Below are 23324 nucleotides of genomic sequence, written 5' to 3' on the forward strand. Positions count from 1 at the left end.
CTTCATCTCTAACTTTATCTAGACAAAACATTAGTCTTTTTGACTGTTTGCCTAGTACATGTTCAACCACTCTAATTTAACTTCAGAACTAAGGTAAAGTCTGTGCACTTACTGAGCATACATACCTAGTCAAAATAAGACTGAATATGGTAAGGAGTCAGTAATGGGCTTGAATTCATCTGCCCAATATTCATATAGTAGACCTCAGTGGAGAATACCCTGGGCTTTCAGCACATGGTGGGTCTGAATGGAAGAGGGTAGAGAGGGAGAAAGGAGCTAATTGAAATGACAACCCAAATACAAGATAACATCTGAAAAGTGCTTTCCTCTGTTTTTTGATGGATTTTAGAGAAAAAAATCAGGTGCTGTTTTATATGCTGTCAGCACTTCAGATGTAATGATATGGACCTGATCTGTAGCATACTTGAGCTTTTCTTTTTCATTACAGCATAAAACTCTTTTCTCAAAAATCTACTTTGGAGTTGGCATCTGTTTAAAATTTATTTTCAGAATCACTTAGTGTATGTTCAGAAAAATGTGCAGTGTGGATTACCCCCCTTCTTAAGGTTTAAAGGAAATTTGATTCTTGAAAGGCATTTTTAAATGCCTTTTAAAGTATTTCAAAAACTTCCTGCTTGTTATGGAAGGTGTCCACAAATCTATCTATCAAATATACAAGGCTGAATTTCTTTTTCTTCCTTTACTCTTATTCTCAAGAACAGAGTGAACAGACTGCCCCCCGTGCCCTATTGTTCCTATGACAGATACACTTTCTGAGCTCTAGAGTCAATATAGGTTCTGTTCTTCCCTTGTTTTGCAGAAGAGAAGATACTCTGATCCAGGCATGAATTCAAATGTAACTTCAGATGTCTGAGAGCATTATGTGGCTGTATATTGGCTAGTTTGAGAAAGCATCTGTGCGGATAGCTCCTGAAGGACCTTACTGTATAGAGCTTCTTTGTGCCAACAGATGAAATAGAAATTTTAGAGGAAAAGAACTTAGTATTATTTTGTAGGGGACTTCAGAAATATTGCTTGTACTTGAATAAAGATGTGCTTATTTCTAAGAAGTAATTTTCCCTAATTATTGGTAATGTATTGAGTCTAATCGCATATTGCTATTACATCTTGTACAGCATAGTGAATGAAACTGTCTTCTTGCTGCATATCACTGAACTTATGGGGATCAGGACTAATGCTTCCAGAACAGGCATTGTCTGATGTGGGACTCTGGAATTTTGTGTGAAACTAAATTGAAAATCCTCTCTGTCTTCAAAGCTGCTGTTCTTGCTTACTCTTAAAAGGACAAAAAATAAAATAAAAAAAAATAGCTTTAGTTGAAATGTTTTAACCATTTAACCATAGCTAAACCAGAAAAGCTATTCTGATGATGTCATTTTAGTTTTTAGTATTTAGTATTTTATTTTTATTTGCTCTTCTCAGAGTGAATTACAGCTTCAAACTCTAAAGTAACAATTAGCTTTGAGTTACGAAAAATAATGCCCTCATTAATACTTTCGTTGAACATAATGCAGCGTTAGTGTTTTTAATGCACTGTTCTCTATTTTGTCCATTTGATTTTGTAGCCATCTCTGCAGCTGGGGCTTGATTATTGTATATCACAATATACATGGTATATTAATCAGTGCTGCTCTTTTTAATTTTTTTTAAAGTGCTGTTTTTTAAAAGTATTGTAAGATACATATACTTATGCCAGTAGCTTCTGTGGAGTTGGAGTTGTGCCCATAAAAAGAACAGTATAGAAGTAATTGTGCAATCCTATACACAATTGATTTAACAATGTTTAGCTTTTATGTTGTCTGATAAAAGCTGGTATGATTAAGCTTGTGAAAGGATTTCAGATCCTTCCTGAAAAAAGTTTTAAAATAATTATTCTTTCACCATGATAACTTCTCCCGATTTTTTATAATTCTACTTAAATATTTAATGACAAGTTCCTGAAAGCTCATCTTGAAATTCTGAAATACTTTTGAGCTTTTCCATTGTAATTGAAGGAATGGGATGTTAATGTCTAAGCAAAGATGTCTTCCACCACAGGTATTAATAAAAGTAAATATTATTTCTACACCATTACAGATTTTTTTTGTCTTTCTGTGAGTAATTTGAAATAGTCTTGTAATTTGTAATATCATTGGTTTTCTTATGATGGCATGCATAACTTCTGAAATTCAGTGGCTAAAAGTAAAACCTTTTTCCTGGATTTGGATGTGCCCAGGTTATATGTTTGCTATTCATGTGATCTTACATGCCTCCAAGATGCCTGCATTTCTCTGGCACAGATTCTAAAGAATGGAGGGGCTCAACTTCCTTTTTCCTTTTTGCCAATGGCTGTGAGGCCAAACCTTGTCTCCTCCATTTACTTAAGCAAGACTTGCTGGAGTTACTTCACTAGTCACATATGAAGTTTTATTGTTAGCATTTTAATGTCTCATACTGTCCAATTCAATGGAATAATGCATATGGAAGTCTTTTCTATATTTTTACATGACATTAATTTGAACAAGTGCTGCTACTGCTGCTCTTCTCACAACTAGTAGACTTAATGTTGGGTTTGATACTCAAATACCTGACCAGAAACGGGTTGAGATGGTCTGTTGACAGCTTATGTCCACTCTGTGGTATTTTTCACCTCACTATGACAAGGTAAATTAGGAATGACCTGTCGTCATGTAGGTCTTGTCCTTTAAGTCCATGAGGGCTACTTTGCTTGAAGTTGTCCTTTCCAGTAATAAAACTCTCCCAAGGGCCATAGTATTGACTATCAGACTACAGGAAACTTTAACACTACAGTTATGTCACAATCACAAAGTCATCCTGAGACTAATTCCTGATCTAGTGTTTCAGACTTTCATAACTGCTGCCTTCTGGCCTCAGGGCAGACCAGTCTGCCTTCAAGACCAGTACTTAGACCAGTCTGGTCTTCAGTCAGTGCTGTGTTCTGGTGCAGACAACTGGACTTTAAGATTTGGTAAGAGGGTGATTGTCTAGAACAGACACAAATGGGCACTTGACAAGTCAAGTATAATCTAGCACTGCCTCACAGGGATGTTGTCCCTGTAGGTCCTGAAACTAAGATCTGGTATGCTTTCAAATGCCTGCCTGAGTACTCAGCTTTGCTTGTCTCCGCTGATTTCAGAGGTGCAGCATTTTTGTCTTTCTTTATTTATAGTTCAAATTCTTTCATGAATCCATAATATAGGTCTGTCTTCCCTTTCTAGTGTAACAGTGCTGTTAACGTGCAGGCAAATCACTCTGAAATTTTTGTTGCATAGCAGTCATGGTTTGTCAAAACCTTTCACCCACTTGCAGTGGGCAGTGGGTGTTCTTTTTCAGTAGAGGGTTCTGCTTGTTCTGTGTTTGGGTCCCAAGAACTTGCAATGTCAGTCAGGATTTCCAAAGCAAGGACTTTGATTTAACTGGAAGAAACCTTGGCCATTAAATCTTTAGACTAAGCTATCTCATTGGCAATTGAGATAATATTTTAAAATGTTTTGGTTATCCTACTGGACCTGTAGGAAAAATAAAACTCAGAGCTGTAATCTAACGTTACTTGTGTTATTTAGCGTAATGCTTTTTCATTTGAAATATCATTTAAAAGATAAAGCTGTTTTGCAGAGCAGAGATCAAAGGTTACTAGTCTTCTGTTTGGCACTGTCAACATTTTAGCTGTATCTCAGAAGATGAACTGTCTGCTTTCAGTATTATGAATTCTATACAGGTAGCGAAGTGAGCATAACCTAATCAGGTGAAACAGAAAGGTCATGGTATGGATCCATTTCTCTTTAAAACAAACAACAAAACCTTACAATGCAGGGAACAGGTACAGTAATAAGATTGTAGGTAGTAAGTGGGGAAGGAGAAGACTGAGGTAATTAAGATATTTGATAACTGAGAAAAAAGCTTGGGGGTAGATCTAGAGCTAATACTTTAAATTTGGAGGATTCAGGGGAAAAGGGTGGTTCTCTTCATCAGATGTTGCTGAAAGATGCGGATAAGTTGTCTGTAATGATCCAAGCTCCCTGTTCAGGAAATCTTGAGACAGTAACACTAGTAAAATGAGAGAATTGCAAGCTTACACCTTTAAACTTTCCCAAGAAAGTGCAATATGAACAGCATTTTTCCAAACTTGTGTGTGAATAAATGTCTGTTATTGAAAGTGTTAGTTTCAGGCTTCATCCCTGTACTTCCATCTCTGTGATGGACAGAAGTAAAGACTTTCCAACTGATGCATGTAACCTCTAAGTTCTCCCTTGGCTCTCAGCTCAGTTTTACTCTACAACAACTTAAACTGCTTGACCAATGGTAATATGACAACACAGATTGTCCATTGGATTGGTTGTCTGTACTGGGAATGTGGTTTTCTTTTATTAATTAAAAACAACAATTTGAATAGTTCAAGAATTTTGTAGTAATTTTGAAAGCTTTTATCAGATAAATTTTCCTGCAACTAAAATTTAATTGGAACTTAGAAGCTCTTTATATTACTCCGTCCTTGGAACGTTGTCACATCCTTGGAACATGTGTCAATTGCCTTTTGTTTATTTTAAAGTAATGTTAAAAAATCATTGCATGATAACAAAGAGCCTTATTGCCCTGTAACTTCTCACTTCAGTGTTATTGACATCTATGCCACTAACTTAGTTTGTATTCTTTGTTTTTAGAATAAGCTTTTTCCCTAAAACTTATTTTGTCTCAATATTAGTTTTGAAATATGATTAAACATAATGTTGCTGAAAAGTAATGGCTTGTTTCCTTCCTGGCTCTCCAGAAGGCAGCCATGCTATGCATTCTCAGAAATCCTGTGTCTGGGGAAAGTAGCACTCTACATCTATGCCTCTGTGGTTGTTCCTGTGGGGAAGAGAGTCACCTCACTGCTTCTTAGGACTGATGCAGGTGCAGTGATGTGTTGCTGCTGACCCCTTCTGCTCACAGATCACCATAGGTCCCAGGGGGACAGCTCTTTGTTTTCTGCACAGTTCAATTCAGAGCCATAACACAGCTCGGATCTTGATCTATACTGAGCAGAAGCTCTTTTGGTCTCTTAATGGCTGTTTCAAGTTCTGTTGAATGATACAGAGAGGTTTATGCTCACATAGAAAGGCATTTTGTAGGATTATGAGTGCGGGTATCAAGTGGTCTAGCCATGATAGTGGGAATCATGCCTCAGCTAAAAAGTGAGTGTCTGCGCTGCTGCTGCTGCTTCTCGGTCCCTTGTGGCTGGTGATGCCGGGGGTGTTGGTGACGGTACTAGGTGGAGGAGAGCAAGGAATTGCTTTTCCATGTAAATGAAAGAGGTGGTTGTACACAGTTGATTCTTTTTTTTACTTTCTTCCAAACAGGGGTAATAGCTGTTACCTTTTGTATTGCTCTTTAAACAAAGTGCCTCTGAGTAACAGGTAAAAAGGTATATGCTGACTAACAGTACAGGGAAGAAAATAAAATCTCCATATCAAGTCTGTGCAATACATGCTTCGTTCAGAAAATAACTTTTAATCGGGTTCACTGGAAGTTAGCATTATCAGACTGAATGCTAATTCCGTTATTATTATGTTTAGTAATCCTTTGCGGGAAATTAAGCCAGTCAACTGTTGAAATGTTAGGGGATAATTCCAAAAGTAATATTTCAGCAATTCAATGCTATTATGTGTTAAGTTAATTATACATTAAGAATTGAAAACAGGTAAATCATCATAAGTGTCTAGATTCTTAATTGTCAGCAGTTCCACGCGTTTTCTATAATGCATAATAAATGCAGTTCCTGAATGTCAACATTAATATGGTTCAAGAACTGCAGCTTCAAACTGTTTTAGGTACAGACAATATTATTTTTTTGTCCATAGTGACAAAATTCAACTGGTTTAAATGCATTACTCACATCTGAATATTTCACGTTCATCATGGATTGGAATTTAGATTTTTTTTTAGAACACATCGTTATTTTGCTGTCTTATTAGTACAGGAGTAGAAAAATAAGGAGTGTGATTTATAAGCAGTACCATGGGTTTTCTGCTGACCTAGTACAGGAAAGTTGTTAAATTCCACATCACCTTGTGAAACCAGTTCATCTAAGTAGATATATGCTCATCTCACTTAAAGCAAATTTCTCAGTTGAAATATGTAAGTTATTGGCCCGAAGGTGGGGGGGGGGGGAACAGTAAGAGTTCTCTCAAAAGATCTTTGTTTTGAATAATGTCTGAGTGAGCTCTGAAGTGCTTTAATTTACGCTGTAAATCATTTGGTTCTTTAATGCTAGTATAGCATATATTTTTCTCTTCTTTCATGGAAGCATTGAAAGAACTTCCTCAATTTTATGGTATGCAGAAATGTGAGAGACTGTTAAGATATAAGTTAAGATATGACTTCTGCTCAAAAGAAATTACATTTTTTAATGAATGCTATACTGTTTGCATATCTGTCTGTAAAATTAGGGATTTTTTCTTTTAGAAATGTTCCTGAGTTATTGCTTATATGGTGGATATGTTTCAATTATGCTATGATTTTAGCCTCTACTGCAATTCTGTGAAGTTTTGTTACTTATGTCAATTTCTATTTCTAATGCTGCTGTTCCCGTAAACAAATTGACTAGGATGAAATCACAAACCTGATTTATGAGTTGCATGTTTCTTTGAAACCGTTGTTCAGTCTCTTATTTTGGAGTTATGTAGTTATCTCCCTAAAGGTCAATATAGTTGCTTTTATTTGACAGTATTGGTTGAAATTCTCTTAATTTTCCCCCTCCCTCCCAAGTTTATATGAGAAACAGAGTTTATTTGGTTGTTTATTTATTTATGATTTTCTCTCCCATGTGCAATCAGATAGCTGGAAAACATCTGCTGCTCCTCCGCAGGTTTTTGAAGTCATCAATTTGCTAACTGATCTTTTGGTTCAGCAAATTCATCTTGTTTATTCTTATCTGTAGTCACTTTGTCATGTAAAAGTCATTACAGTTTATTTTCATAATGGTTCTACATCTTTTTTTTTTTTTTTTTTTTTTTTTCCAAAGATCAGTTTTCGGTGCCAGCAGTTGTGGAAAAATTACATATGTTACCCATCTTGGGAACTGTGTGTTTTACAAATGTGTAAATCCTCTTCACCATCTTAAGAATTTTAAGGTTATAAAGTCAAGCAGTCGGTAATGAGGAAAACCAGCTCCCAAGTCTGACTGGTGCTTGTGGCAATTAAACTACGCTTTGTACGTGTATTATCTTAATCTTGAGAGATTATTTTTTATCACTATGAGCAAAAGTCAGCAGTAGCTGTACAGCGTTTAGCTTGCAGCAAAGAGCTTTCTGCAGATTTGATGCTGGGTCAGGAAAAGATACAGCAACCATTAGTAAAAAGCTGCATTTTTAAAGTGACATGTTTACCACTTCACAAGAATGCCAATACCTTTCTAATCCTTTCTCTATCAGATTATTATCTTTCTTTATTTTTCATTCATTGCAAATCATTTCACCTTAGAAATAAGAAATATATAAAAGGTTCTATAGACAAGCTACAGAGATCTTCCTACTGTAGTATTATCTTGTGAATTAAATACTTGGCTGGAAAAAAAGAGTAATGTAATACATACCCCCCAAAAGTATTAAGTTACTGAATCGAGACAATATGCTGATTTGCATTTCCTAGCTTTGGAATTTCCGATTTGATAATACTTCTGTTTTTATATAGTGCAGTGCATGTGAAGAAAAGCAGAAATATTCTAACCACATTGAGGTAAATAAAAATTGGCTATTCACTGAGATCAGGATTTTACCAGCTTCGTGGTGTGTCTAGGGTGTCCCCACGTTTTCAGATTTAAAGCAGACTTCATATGAGGAAGCTTCTGGAAGGAAGGAAAGTGGGGATGTTTGTTTTTCCAGAACAGTTTGCTTCTTGTGTTATAATTGCCTCATAAGGGTACTGCCTCTGGTATCTGCTAAATGAAACAGAGAAAGGAACACCTTCATTGGCTAACCCCAGCTATGTGCATAGATCAACTCTAATAGCGATACGGCCCAATGCACTTTGTGCTAGGTGTACCCCTTCCATCTCACCCATCGGGAGGGGGGGGTGGGGGGCGGGTGAGACTATGCATGCTTTCTTCAGCTTGCCCTTTTCCTTGGGCACAAAATTGGTAACAGGTGGGATTGTAGTTGTGCTGCGTTGGGAAATTGATATGAGATGAGCTGTAACGCTGCCCAGTGTTGAAGACGTGGGCAAAAAAGCATTTGGTACCTCATGGGGTTGGTTGAGGTGGATGAGCTGTCTGGAGCCTTTGTTTGCAGGAGATGCACCTGATGCAGCCTGAGCTGAGAGTGTCAGAGGGCAGGGGTAGAGCAAGTGACCTAGGGAAGCAAGACACAGGTGGTTTTGAAACTACTAAGACCAGTGTGCTAGGAGTAGGAAAACTGTTTGAGAAACCATTTTGCTCAATTGAACAGAAACTCATTAATTCTGTTCACAAATGCCTCTGTGTGCTTACTCACTTTGAAACCTCTTTTATATTTTTTGTTTTACTGTCCATGCTTTGTTTGTGTGTTTGTTATATACCATTACTGTTGTTCTGAATTGCAAATATCTCCTCAACTTCCATCGGGCTGCAATTTAAGCAAGTTCTGTAACACAGTATATGATTTGGTGCTAAAAACCTACTGGTGATACCTGATTTGTATACATAATTTAAGGAAGGAAAAAAAAAAAATCAACTTCTGTTAGGCCTAGGAATTACTGTAAATCCATAAAACCTTGGGAAATAAATCCTACCTCATATATTTGACTTTTGAGTACCTAAAGGGGGCCTACAGGAAAGCTGAGGAGGGACTCTGTCAGGGAGCATAGTGATAGGAGAAGGGGTAATGGTTTTAAACCACAAGAGGGCAGGCTTAAATAAGATATTTAGAAGAAATGCTTTACTCTGAGGGTGGAAAGCCCTGGAACAGGTTGCCCAGAGAAGCTGTGGATGCCCCATCCCTGGAGGTGTTCAAGGCCAGGCTGGATGGGGCTCTGATGACACCTGGTCTGGTGGGAGGTGTCCTTGCCCATGGCTGGGGGATTGGAACCAGATGATCTTTAAGGTTCCTTCCAACCCAAACCATTCTACGATTCTATGATTTTTCCATTTCATAGGATCTTTTCACACAGAGTATAATTGTCTTTAGAGATGCAGATGTACAGTGACACATATTGTATTAAAACATGTTAAAATACTAACCTATATAAGTGTGTATATATAGATAGTTATGTATATACAGATATTGTAAGCTCCCATCTACAATCTTAATTATGTGCAGTAAAAGACAGGGGTTCAAGGAATGAGGAAAAATCCCCTAAAAAAAGTCCAATATAAATAGTATATATTTAAGAGGGAACACTACATAACAAACTCCAGTTATTTTCAGGGTTTCTAAATTTTTTCATTTATGTTTTTTTAGCTGGGAAGTTTTGAGATTCCTTCTTTCGAATTTGAGAATGTGGATCGAAGATTATGGTTTTGATGGCTTCCGATTTGATGGTGTTACATCTATGCTGTATCACCATCATGGGATTGGTAAGTAATTTGATCAACTCTAAGTAGTCCGGTTATAGTTCTGTTGCTGTGGAAATGTGATACAAAAGTTCACTGAATGCTCAAAAATCACATTTGCTGATATCTTATTGTGCTGTTATATTGATAGATTTTAAATTATGAATAACAGTTTGCATATAGCAAAATGTGTTAAAAGTGTAACTGTGCCCTTTAAACTTCATGTCTTAATAGGCACAGGATTCAGTGGGGATTACAATGAATATTTTGGCCTACATGTGGATGAAGATGCTTTGTGTTATCTAATGCTGGCCAACCACATGGTTAACTTCTTGCATCCGGAATGCATAACCATAGCAGAGGTAAAATCAGAATTTACCGTATCAATGACATTATATTGATTAGTTTGCTTTGGGATGTGAATTTCCTGGTAATTATCAAGTCACACTTCAGGTACTCAAGGAGCAACATAAGCTGACAAATGTTAATTAGGGGACAGACTTTGTCTTGTGGGGAAAAACAAGTGGAATACATGTTTGGGGATTTTTCTGTGTTATTGGGTTATTAACTGATGTGGGGATTACCCCTGTACCCCCAATCTCCTTGAATTTGTAATGAGGTTTGTTTTCATTAGTTTAAAGTTTTTGTATGATTGCCATTTGTCACTAACAATTCATGGTACTAAAGATTAACAGCCCTTTTACTGTTTTGCATATTTTGAATTATATTGGCATAATTGACAACTGTTCTTCGTAATAATTGTGGTAAATTTATAAATGCTGAATATGTGTGCTAATTTATATTTAGTATTACACTTCCCTAGGTTTTTGAGGGAATAAATAGGCTATATTTAAGTTTCAATGTTATTTAGTTTTCAATGATATTTTATCTCTTTATCTAAACAGGTTATTCTTGTAAACCTTGAGGATTCCTCTGTTGTTACATTTAAATATCTTTTAATTTTTAAAAAGTTGCATATATCTGATATCATTATGGACTATACAGATTGTTAATAAAACATTTTTGGATTAGAGTTCCTAGTTCCTCTTTGGAAAAACAAAATTGTGCAATTTCTTTTTTTTTTTTTTTTTCATTTTTTTATGATAAGTTTGCATTATAAACAAAAAGAGCTAAAAGCTTAATGACAGGCTATAAAAAACAGCATCTGGTAAGCAATTATTAATAAAGTTGAGGTGGTTTCATTAATCTGTAGGCTTATTTGAAGCAAGTTATTGTCTGAGTGAGAAGGTTTATATTCTAGGAAGACAGATAACCAATTTTAAGCTCCATCTGCTTATATTACCTAATTTAAGAATTGTTTTTATTTTTAAAAATATGCCTCTTCAGTTTCTCGTGCTTGAGGTGAAGACTGCTTTTGTTTCAATATGATATTCTTCATCTTGAGGCAGTCACTATACAGAATAGAAATTTGACCAATGTGTTTCATGGTTAAAGGAGACTTTCAGAAGGAGGAACTGTTGGCATAACTGAAAATTGCAAAAGGCAATGAAGAATTTCTGCTTTCCTATAACGACGATGTAATGAGAGCCATCTGAGTAAAATATGTTTTTGTCTAGCCATAATTAATGATAATATGTTCCTGAATTATTTGATGGATAACTTGCACAGCTTTTTAACGTTCTGTGCGTTCACCATTTTAGTAATTCCTAAATTTTTAGATATTACTGACTGTATGCTTATTTTTCATTTGGTCTTTTACTTAAAACTGGGATTAAGTTTTTGTATAATTAGAAAAAAAAAAAAAGTGTTAAGGAAAAATTAAAACCTTCAGGCATGATGTAAAAACAAACAGGCAAAAAATCCCTCCTGCAGTGATTTCATTTTCTAACATGCAGCTCATATTAAACTAAGGTGGGAGCAACCGCTTAGGAATTGGCGAATTATATTTGGATATGAAGATATACTAAACATAATAATATTGGATTTTTAGTGTTCAGGCAAGCTCTTTAGATACAGGTGGATATAATAAATACTAAATTTCCAGTTTTACTTACTTAAATATGAATTTAAAAATTGTGAATAAAGTCAGTGGGTGCTATTTAAATCTCAGATGCACGTCCTTGGCATGGTAGGCATCATAACATTGCAGAGGCTTTTATTTCAGGCCTGGTGTTTTGGAGAGTGACAGCTTTTATTCTTTGACTGATTTAGCAGGAATATTGAATTTCCTTTTCTAGCATCTAAATATTTGGAAAGAAAATCTACTTTGCTAATCTTTAAGATTTACAGCATGTGGAATCTCTGTTCTTAAGGAGCGGCTGAGGGAACTGGGGTTGTTTAGTCTGCAGAAGAGGAGGCTCAGGGGAAACTTCATTGTTCTCTACAACTACTTGAAAGGAAGGTGTGGGGAGCTGGGGGTTGGCCTCTTCTCACAGATAACTAGTGATAGGACTAGAGGGAATGGCCTCAAGTTGTGCCAGGGGAGGTTTAGGTTGGAAATCAGGAGACATTTCTTCTCAGAGCAGTCAGGCATTGAAACAGGTTGCCCAGGGAGGTGGTGGAGTCACTGTCCTTGGGGGTGTTTAAGGAGAGGTTGGATGTGGTGCTTAGGAACATGGTTTAGTGGGTGACATTGGTGGTAGGGGGTGGTTGGACCAGATGATCTTGGAGGACTTTTCCAACTGTAGTGATTCTATGATATGAAGATATCTACATAAGGAGAATCAGTACTGTAAAAAATACTGTGCTGGTGAAGAAATTATTTTCACAGCTAGTTATACACTTTTAAAACTGCTTGTACTTTCCTTCAGTACGGCTATTCCCATACTTAACTCTGCTATTAATTTTCTTCAGTAAATTGAAAGAGGGAAATTGTGTGTGAAATACATAAATACTGATAAATACTTCAAAATAAATAATAGGTTTGTTCATGTATGAAGAGAAGTAGGGTAATCTAGACTAACCTCTTGCTCAGCGTAGGTTCAACATTGAACTTGCACTAGGTTGGTTGCTCAGGGCTTTGTCTAGTTGGTCTTGAAAACCTTCTAGGACATATCTCACACCACTCTGGGCAACATGTTCCAGTACTTATTTACTGGAACCTTGTAAGTGTTTGTTTGTTTGTTATCCTTATATCCAAGTAGAACCATGCCTGTATCAATTTAGGACCTTTGTCACTTTTTCTCCTGCTGTCTATCTCACAAAAGTCTGGCTCTGTCTTTCTCTGTAGCATCCTCAGGCACTGGCTGCTGTTAGGTTCCCTGTAGCCCCTTCTTCCCCTGACTGAACAACTCCTTTCCCTCAGCCTCCTTTCCCAGGGCACGTGCTCCAGCCCCAGCTGTCCTGGTAACCTCCTCCTAAACTTCCCAGCAGTTTGGCAGGGTCTGTCTTTAACCGGGGACAGGTATAAGGAGCAGAAAGTGGATGCAGTTTTCTCTGTGGTCTAATGACTGCTGAGTGAGTTGTGATAATACCTTCCTTTGATCCCCAGTCTTTTCACTCAGCTGAGGATGCTGCTGGCCATTTCTGCTGCCAGGACAGGAGGTTGGCTCATGCTCAGTGTGCTGTCAGCCCATAGCCCTTCCAGCCGAGCAACTCCCTGGCCTAGCAGTCCCCAGCCTGCCCTGATGCAGGGCGTTAGTCCATCCCAGGGGCAGGATTTGGCGTTTGCCCTTGTTGAACTTCCTGAGGTTGCTATTGACTGATTCTTCCAACTAGTCAAGGTACCTCTGAATGGCAGCCTGCCTTTGTTCTGCACTCCACACCTTCCCTTTATGATGGTGTGGTCTGTTTCTTCACCTATGTCAATGTTGGCAGGTAGCCATGCATTTATATATATGCATAAGTCTAAATGCAAATACATTTTTCACTCTGAAGTGAAAGATTTGGACATGGAAAATCCCAGTCTTCCATTGTTAATACAGATTTTGCATAGAGTTAATGTTCTGGTTTAAGATACTTTCCTGGGAATCTCTTGTGTCTTGATCTAGTCTAATGCAGTGATTAGGTTGAAAACTGGATTGAATCCAGAAAAACAGAGTGAGCTTCCTAATTAAGCCATGGTTCTAGTCAAAATTTAATTCCATAAACTCTTGAGTAGACACGAAAGCAGTGTATGTTAATCCATAACCATTGTGGCAGAATGACTTCTCACTTGCATAAGGTAATACAGCTGAGTGCTGGTAGGTATTTTGCTGTTATGTGGGGATTTGCATTTTCTACGCATATAAGTGAACTTTAGAAGAAAAGATGTTATGTGACACAACTCTTTAATAAAGTGGTGAAATAAATACTTATTTTAAAAACTTTGAACGACAAATTTAAGACTGATGAGCCTCCATGAACGTGAAACTGGAAAAATATGCAATAAGAGCATGTTACTTTTCAAGGTTAGCTGGATCGATAGTTTTGTTTTTGTGTTTAGGGAAAGGGTAGACATTGTATTTTTCTTTCTTACTGTGCTTTATTCAGCTTCTTATTTTTATGCCATTCCTTATGCAAAATATCAATAAACAAAATGAAAGTTTAATTTGTCTTTTGTTGACTACTTTCTACTTGCTATTGATTACTTGGAGCTCAAGAGAGCTAATTATTTCAAATTCTGCCTCTACTAAGGTCTCTTTCTCTTCAAATATCTATTCCATTAAAATGCTTTGTAGTAGACTATTTGATGAGAAACGCCATAATGCTACCCTGTAACTTTTGCATTCAAATAGTAAGTCTTGGTGTTGTGATCACCTGATTTTCCTCCCTTCCCTTCTCCCCCCCCGTCAATCTTTGAAGATGTTTAGTCTACAGAGTGCCTGTGTACTACTGTATGGTGGAAAGTCTGAAGTAGTGATTGCAATGCTAGTCAAATTATGATGTGTTTTATTTAAGGATGTTTCTGGAATGCCAGCTCTTTGCCGTCCTGTTGCAGAGGGAGGAGGGGGATTTGATTATCGACTAGCCATGGCTATTCCAGATAAGTGGATACAGGTAAGAAAAGGAGTTCTAAAAATATGTTCCGCTCTTCAGAATGGTATGTTTCTCTAACTACACATACAGAGAAACACTTTGGAATTCTGCTGATGAATTTTAGTCTCCCTCATCTGTTAACTTAATGCCCTATTAAAATAAGTTCTGACAGTCTTGAGTACAGATATTAGTGGCTGAAATGAGAGCTGTCAGATATCATATCTTAGGTTTCAGAAGATGAGTAACATCATGGGCTATTCTTTGCATTCTAGCTGATTTTTTTTTCTTCATAAAATGCAGTAGGCATATATTCATTTTGTTTGAAATAACCTGTATCTTTCAGCAGTGGTACAATGTGTAGTCTATGTTGAATGTGAACAGGTAAATAATGTATGTGCATATGGTTATCTTATTAAAAACAAACAAACAGAAGCATACAATGAACCCTACTGAAATTGGGCATAACAATCGGCATGGAGGAGAGGTAGAGGTGAGAATTTAACCAAAGTAATCACAGGCAAATTACAATAACACCACCAATCAGTACCAAGGGGTTATAAAAAGAATAATAAAAGTCTGTAAATGCTCTTCAAGAACAATAATGTACTAATAAACATTGACTTTGATAAGGATTAAAATCACCTTTTCCTTAATACAGAGGATCACAAGAAAAAGAATGAAACAATAAATGATCTCAAAAGGCTTTTACTGGTGTTTTAGAGAATGCTTTTCAGTTAAATACAAGATTGCATCCAAATCCCTGGGTGTATCATGATAATCTGAAAACAGTAAATGTTTTATATGAGCATTAATGCTTCAATAAATGTAGTAAGTAGCTTAAAATAAAAAGTGAATTAACTTATCTTTAGCTTCTTTCACTTTTGTAACTAGGAGGTAGAGAGCAGATTGGTTGAAAAATAGTTTTTAAACTTTTTTTCATGTGGAAGACATACTTGCCAGCTTTTCTAAGCATCACTAAACTTCAGAGTGTGTAGTTTAGATCCTGGAATGCAGTGAGGGCTCATAATTCAGTAGTAACAAATAAAAAAAACTTGTTGTGATGGTCTTGGTGGTTGTTTTTTTCCTTCTACCTTCAGCTTCCCTACCACTCTCTGAATGGTAAAGATGAGTGATTTCCTGGGTGGGTAAAAACCTTACACAGGAAAAAAAAAAAAAAAAAAGACTAAAATTTTAGAAGAAACCTTTTTATCTATAATAACAAATTATCATATATTTTAGCAATCTCTGCTGCGAGTTGCTTATTTTAATTTTTAATATACAGAGAGGAAACATGCCTTTCCTGCAGTAAGTTCTGTTCTTTAACTGGGGAGAAAACCTTCCAGAAACAGCAGGTGAATGTTTGGTATGCTGATGCGATGTTGGGTGTAAATTCAGCTATCATAGTCTAAGCTGTTGTTTCCCAGCATGCTCTGGTTATTTAGGAGTGTAATTGTGCAAGAACATAGGGACATGCAGGCAGAAATCTTCTCGATGAGGAAACTGCAAATAAGTAATCACAACAGAAGATCTTGAGGTGGAAAAATAGATTGTGTGTACTTCTGTTACTTCACTTCTCAAGACAAAAGTAAAGCTAAAAGGACTGGAAGAGTAAACTTAGAAGAAAGGTCTATCATCTGTTTTTTTTTTTTTTGTTTGCATTTTTTTTTCTCTAGACTGCTTGCTTACATTTCTCCCCAGCTCTTAAGTATGTACCTTCTAAAAGCATGTTTTTCTGGGCAACTCCCTAAAAAGCAGTTTTAGACCTGAAGGATCTCCAGGGATCCATGAACTTGTTCTGAGGGACTTGTAAAAAGTAGTTGCTGTAACAGTGAAAAAGTAGTTGCCATAACATTGGGTTCAATAGGTCAGGTTAAACGTAGACCTAGTATATAACATGATGCTGCATAGGTACCCAGATGTTTTCAGGGCAAGAACTCAGGCTGGGGGGAAAAAGGTTGTTTAGGAGTACATGATCAGTTAAAATTGGAATGTTAAGTTTTACAGGATCATATCAGCCATTCTTTGTCACTGCCTTTTTCTCTTTTTATTTGTTATGTACATAACATATACCTTTTTATGTATATATCATGCATATGTACATGTTTAAACTGGAGTGAACAATGGAGAATGATAAAGCCCTATAGAAAAAAGAAACGCTGAAATTAGGCTAGATTTAGAAGAGGGAAATAGTATCATGTGAGACAGAAAATTGCTATTGATGTGATTCAATTGTTAAATTGCTTAAAAAAAATAAAAAAGCTAGCACGGCAGAAAATAAAGTATGTTTTGTATTCCAAAACTCAGGCTTTCAAACTGGTTTGGAACTGAGCTGGAATTTGCAGATCAGGGAATGTGGAAGTTCCTGTGCTAAACAGATCCCTGTTGCATTGTATGCTTCATGGCAGCAGCATAGGTGCAATCTTGAAACATGCCATTCTCAACAACACAGCTCAGTACTTAAGCTATAGTTACGAAGGATGATGCCATATGCCAAGGTTACTTGAAATGCAGGACATCTTTGAATACCTTGTGTAGGTAGGTCTGTGCCTGTATTTCTTCCCAGTTTTGGTGCAGTGTTCTCTTGCAGCTCATAAATCATATGGCCCACTGTATCAAAGGACTCACATGATAGGTGCCAAGTCTTATTTTCCCTGTTGATACATGGGAGTACAGGAGAAACAAAGTATACAAGTCATCTCTTTGAATTAGCAGAGAAAGCTCATCACTTCAAAGCTTGGTAGCAGGAAAAGTTGAAGTTTATAGTTGACTGGAAATTGCTGTGATAAAATAAAGAAGAAAGGCAGTACTGTGCTTTTTACTTAAACAGAAATAATCTGTGAATTATACTTCCTTTATTTCTGTAGATCATTAAGGAACTGAAGGATGAAGACTGGAATATGGGAAATATTGTGTATACGTTAACAAACAGACGGTATGAAGAAAAATGTATTGCATATGCAGAGAGCCATGACCAGGTATGGTACCTATTGTTTTTCATATATGAGCAAGTAAAAGGTGAAGTTTAGAGGTTTAGCAGGTTTTTGGTTTTAAAATTGAGCCTAGATTTGAGAAGGATAAGAAAAAATTTCAGAGATGGGCAGGTCTGGTATGCTGCTTTTTTGTTGTTGTTCTTTTTTATTTTGGTTTGGTTTTGAGCTTCCTTTTTAGTAAAAGAATCCTGCCGTGCATGGGTGGGTGGTATTATCTTTTCGGTTTTGTTTTTTAACAAATAAATTCTAGCATCCTCTTTGTCCTGCCTGTCATAGGACGTAGAAAGGCATATAATTCATGCTTTCTAAAAATCCACTTTCCATAAGGTAGGCTGAACCACTGTTTATGGTAAGTGTTAAACAAGATGACAATTTAGCAAATTTGCTCACTGAATCCGTGTTTAAAATGTTTTTATTCCCTACAAGAAAATGTTTTCTTTCTGAAAGGATTGCAGTCCTGTTTTGAGATCTAAATGGAGTATTCTGTAACAGTTTGATTCAAAACACAGCAATTCTAATGGTTCTGTATATGGAAAAACAAAGAAGTAATGATGAGTTTGGATAACACTCATTCTCCCACAATCTTTCAAAGTTTTTTTTGTTTGTTTGTTTGTTTTCCCCCTGAGGAATCAGAAAACGTGATGATCGAGAACTTTAAATTTTTAAACTTATAAATAAATAAAACCGTTTTCTAATAAAAAGCTTAAATAATCTAATTTCAACTCTTTATGTAAGAGATGGACATTTCCAATACCTTTTATTATATAAATCAACAAAAGTGTCTACAATTACAGCTATGTTATATTTTAAAAATAATTTATCGGCTTTCTTTACTGTGCCTATTTGCCTTCCTATCACTGAGATTGTTATACAGTAAAGCATGAGATTGTTCACATAAAGCATGAGAACAGAGTCCAAGTCCTGGTTAAGAACTTCAGGTATTACTTGGAAATGCATACTGTTCTGATTATATGCTTTTAGTAAAGGTGATCCTTCATCCCAAGTTGTAGCATGTATAATATTACTGTTGCTGTTGTTTTATTTCATGCTGGATTATATCAATAGTTTTTCATATGACAATATGTTTCTGTTTTAGAATCTCATGTTTGGGAAGAAGATAGATATATTCATTTTGATTTTATTTTTTTTTTAAAGAGGATTGCAGTCAGACACCAGGATGATGTGCGAGAAGTAGGATAGAGAAATAAAATGGGAGTGTGGATAAAATTCAGTGTAAAAATATTCAGTGATGCCCTTAAGAGGCTGAAACAATTCCAATTTCTTATACGTAATAATGGGTTATGAATAGACTACTAACAATCCAAGTACAAGGTCTCATGGTTATAGCAGATGTGTGGAAAATACCAACTCAGTGCTCATAGCAGTCAAAAAAGCAGATAGATTACTTGGAATTGTTATGAAAGGAGCAGACAGCAAAATCAGTATTCCACTGTAGCCTTTCATGGTTTACTTGCATCATGAATATTGGAGGCAGGTTTGGTCTTGTATCTCAGGAGATCCAGCATAACTGGAAGAAATGCTGAGAGAGTTGGTAAGAATAATTAGAAGGTATGGAGTGGCTTTCCAAAGAAGAAAACTAAATAGGCTAAGATGCTTCAGGGTAGAAAAGAGATCATTAAAAGTGGAAGGACATCAGTTCATAAAGTCGTGACTGGCATAGAAAATGGGAACAGGGAACAATTACCCCTATTTCCAATGGAAAGATTAGAGGATATTAAAACTAACGGATGCCAGATTCTGAGTAAATCTGAGTAAAGAGTTGTTGTTCCTCCCGTCTCTCTGGCAAGAAGCAAGCTCTGTAACCCCTTGTCATAGGATGATGTGTTTGCTCAAACTTTGTGACTTCTAAAGGGTTTGAATGTGTTTCAAAGGAGACAGATTGAAGGCTCCTGAATACAAGCATGCTGTTTCACCTGTCTATCTGTGATTGTTAGGGTAACATTTTGGGAAATATTGTTAAGAGTTTCATTTGCCTTCATACTCTCTCCTGCCCGTTAGCTACTGGCTGGTTTTGGAGACAGTACACTAAACCAGATAGCCTGCTGGTCTGATGTCATATGCTTCGTGCACTTGTGTGTGTGAATATAGAAGTTAAGTAACGCTTTTATTGAAATAGAAGAATACTCATTAACTATTAAAAAATAGAGCCAAGTGAAAGGCATGCAAATACAGGTCTGCTTAATACAGAACTTTTTAGCATTGCAGTCTTGCCACTGTTGCATAATAACTTTTCTCTAAGCTTGAGGGAATTTATTTTTAACTTGAGGGAATTATCTATTTATGCCATTATATTGCTAGTCTGAAAACTAAAGGATGATGAAGCCTTTCAGCTAGAGCTTTTTCCACATAGACAACTGAGTTGTAAGGTAGTGAGTTTAAAAAGAGACTTGAGCTGATTAAACAAAAGTTACGTGTTTGCATGCAAACACTCCAAAATGTTTTCAACTACCTGTATGCTAATATATTAGAATAATCCTAATAATATTAGAATAAACAACAACATTTGTTTGGTGTTTTTCCTTTCTTAAGTAAGAGTAAACACTATGAAGTTAGTAATTCAGTTACTGTTTTTAGATAGAAGTACTAGCTTATTTTGCTACCTTCTGTGAAATCAGAAAACCAGCAATATTCTTGGTAGCATATAAACAAATGCTTTACACTCTGCATCTGTAAATCAGGAATATTGTTAGTAGCTCTTTATTTGTACATCCTAGGAACTTTAGACATTTGCTATTTGCTTTTTTTTTTTTTTTTTTCTTTTTTCCTTTTTTTTCCTACAAGAATTCCAAAATGCTAGGTCGCTTGTGGCTTATTGAGTGTAAACTAGCATCTTACATTTAATATATGTAGGCGAAAACGTTCTCAAAAGTAATTGTGCAGTTTGATACCATCAAGTGAAATATAGGATCATAGCAAGGTTTAGATAGCTAGGAGCTGATTGATTGTATATGTACGCTCACAGGATTGCAAAGGAAAAGTGGAAATTTGGGTCAGGTATCCAGGCAGGACTCAGCTCAGGGATATCTCTGCCTCAACTTGCAGGCTTTTTTTTTTTTTTTTTTTTTTTGACAGGAGATTACATATCACAACCACATGGTTACACATCAAAAAGTTCAACATTGCAATAATTAGCAGCTAGGCTCATCAGCAGAGGCAGGATGTTCGCTTTGTGAATTGGGACTAGATTGTGTACACTGAGTCACACCCTTGCCAGTCTTCTGAGTCGCAGAATGGCTCAGGTTGGAAGGGACCTTAAAGATCATCTTGTTCTAACTCTCCCTTTACAATACAGAACACCTGTTTGTTTGTTTGTTTGTTTTTTAAAAAAGTGCACTTCCAGTACACTCAAGGGTTTTCTTCATTTTAAAAAAAAACTATTATAGGCACTTGTTGGTGATAAGACACTGGCATTTCGATTGATGGATGCAGAGATGTACACAAACATGAGTGTGCTCTCGCCTCTTACTCCAGTTATTGATCGTGGAATACAGCTTCATAAAATGATTCGTCTCATTACTCATGCACTTGGAGGAGACAGCTATCTGAACTTCATGGGTAAGTAATCTTAGGAGCATGTCTTTCATTTTCTCATCTACAGAAGGCTTGGCAGTGAAATAAAAAGATACGACACCATCTTATAGTCATGCTATTTATTTTTGAGCATAAATATTTTTGTAAAGATTTAGTACAAATGGTAATACACATTGTTTTTCTGTCTGTAAGACAAGAAAATAAAAATGTGGTTCCTACTTGTAACAGAAATAAGGTTTAGAAGTGTGGTAAGCTCTAGTTCAGAAGTTACTCTGATTTATAACTTAAGCTAGTATTTTAATCGTAGTTCTGCAAGTCTGTCAGATGGTAAGCCTCATCTTACAGAGATAGCTTGTCTTTTTCTGTTCTTCTCTTCCTAAGCTTTTTAGGGTAACAGTGAAATAGCTAAGGATAGCTCAGTGCTTATTTCAATTACTCATTATCAAATCATTAGTGAAGGGAAGTAATCTGGAATCAGTTGATTTATATTTCATTGCTTCCAAGTGAAGAGAAGAAGCTTAATGAGGTGCAGGCAAGGACAAATCTTAGAGGCAGGAAGTACATCCTGCTATGGAAGAAGGGAAGTAGTAAAAGCTAGATATGCTTTTTGGTCATAACAAATAAATAAATAAATAACTGTTGCATTGCTTCCTAAGCACTATTGCTACAAAAGCTTCAGTAGTTGCTCTGATTTGATCAACAAGCTGCAGTTCCATGTGGTAGTCTTAAAAAATGAATGTTGTTCTTATTTTTACATGCAATTCTGAAGCAATTTAAGCTTGATGCTGTCTTCCAGCTTCTTATTCCTTTATTTCTTTGTGAAATAATCCTTACTTTACAGAACTGTTTTTTTTTGTTTGTTTTTTTTTTTTTTTTTTTTTACTGTGATGTGGTGTGGCAAGTTTTGTATGGCAGTTCTGTTAGTCACATCAAGGGAAAGGAGTCTGAAAGCATGCTGAAAACAATTATCTTGGATGTTTTTCACACAGTGAAACACTTGAAAATTACATACTTTTTAGCTTATTAATGCCTTTGGTTTTTGTTCTTAAATGTTTTATTACTAAGTTTGAGGAGCATTGGATGTATTCTGCTTGCTTTCCTTAATAGTATATTTACAGAATACTATAACACATTAATTAAAATATATTCCTAACTTAAAAAAAAAAAAAAAAGAGAAAAAAAAAAAACACACAACAACAACAAAAAAAAGTGCTGGCATTTAACCTAAATATGTCTGTGTGTTCTCTTTCTCAGTATTAGGACACTCAAACTTACATACCATGGCTGTGGTTTTGGGGTTTTCTTTTATGAAAGAATGAAAGTAACTTTAATACAGTACAGGAAAAAATTAAATCATTTTATGGTATACTAGTGAAGCTATTGGTTTCAATAAAATGTAGGAAATTTTCTCAAGAATGAAGAGTGAATTAAATAAATATTTGAATTGTGTAGTCAGGCACCAAAATGTACAAGCTATGATTTGTGCTGTTCCGTTCAAATTAGTGATACTACAGTAGTTGAGGAAGCAGGTGTTTAGAAAATATGCTTACTAAACTGCAGATGTCTCTGGCCCAGATTGACTTCATAAGGTTAGAAAAATGATCAGTAATTCAATGTGGCATGTTAAATTCAGTGTGTCAATGCAGGTTGATTGAGTAATTAATATTGTGTATCCTTGAGTACTGCAAATGTTTCAGTAAATACATTATCATTTGCTATATGTAAAAGGTGGAAAAAATTGTAATGAATGTTGGAGTAGAAAACACGTTCAGAATGCTTACAGTCTGGTGTACTTAAAATGCTAGTTAAGCAAATAAAGAGACAAATGGGTTTTCTAACTTTCAGTTTGAAAGAAGGCCAAGAGTTAGGAAGAGAAGTCTTAAGTGAGGTAGGAGGAAGGGGGCAGAGGGTGTCTCTTTTCAGAACACCTGGAGAAGGCAGTCCAGGTGCAAAAGCAACATGCTGCCTTTTCAATTCTTTGCTTACCTTAAGGAAAAGGAAACACCTTCTAAAAATAAACAATAATGTATCAGAGGTACACATGGAATTGGAAAACTGTGCTCTCAAAGATATGCTTGAATTTCTTTTTGAAGATCTGGAATAATATTTGACTACCCCAGTGTTGGAGTATCACTTATATTCTGTATGTGAAAGCAAATTGTTACTGAGAAGTTTTGCCCCCACTGACCACTGCTTGTGACTTTCTTCTGATGCTATTAACACAAGATAATTCTATGTCCTTATTACAGACATGTATAAGAAACCATTGCAAAAGTCCTGGAAGTAGTTATCCTTATTTTCCATGTTTCTGGACATTAAATTTTTACTGACGGCCCAGT

General features: G+C 36.1%; 1 protein-coding gene across 3 annotated transcripts in view; it reads left to right on the plus strand.

Annotated features, from left to right (window-relative positions):
* Positions 1–23324, plus strand: part of GBE1 (1,4-alpha-glucan branching enzyme 1) — a 169677-nt gene that overhangs the window by 89449 nt on the left and 56904 nt on the right. For all 3 annotated transcript variants that reach the window (XM_035315354.1, XM_035315355.1, XM_035315356.1), the window contains exons 8-12: positions 9435–9550; positions 9761–9888; positions 14366–14464; positions 17308–17418; positions 20838–21009. In XM_035315354.1, coding sequence (XP_035171245.1) covers positions 9435–9550; positions 9761–9888; positions 14366–14464; positions 17308–17418; positions 20838–21009 — 626 coding nt within the window. The remainder of the gene's footprint in view (positions 1–9434; positions 9551–9760; positions 9889–14365; positions 14465–17307; positions 17419–20837; positions 21010–23324) is intronic.

This window comes from Oxyura jamaicensis, chromosome 1 (genome assembly GCF_011077185.1).
Source record: "Oxyura jamaicensis isolate SHBP4307 breed ruddy duck chromosome 1, BPBGC_Ojam_1.0, whole genome shotgun sequence".
NCBI lineage: Eukaryota > Metazoa > Chordata > Aves > Anseriformes > Anatidae > Oxyura > Oxyura jamaicensis.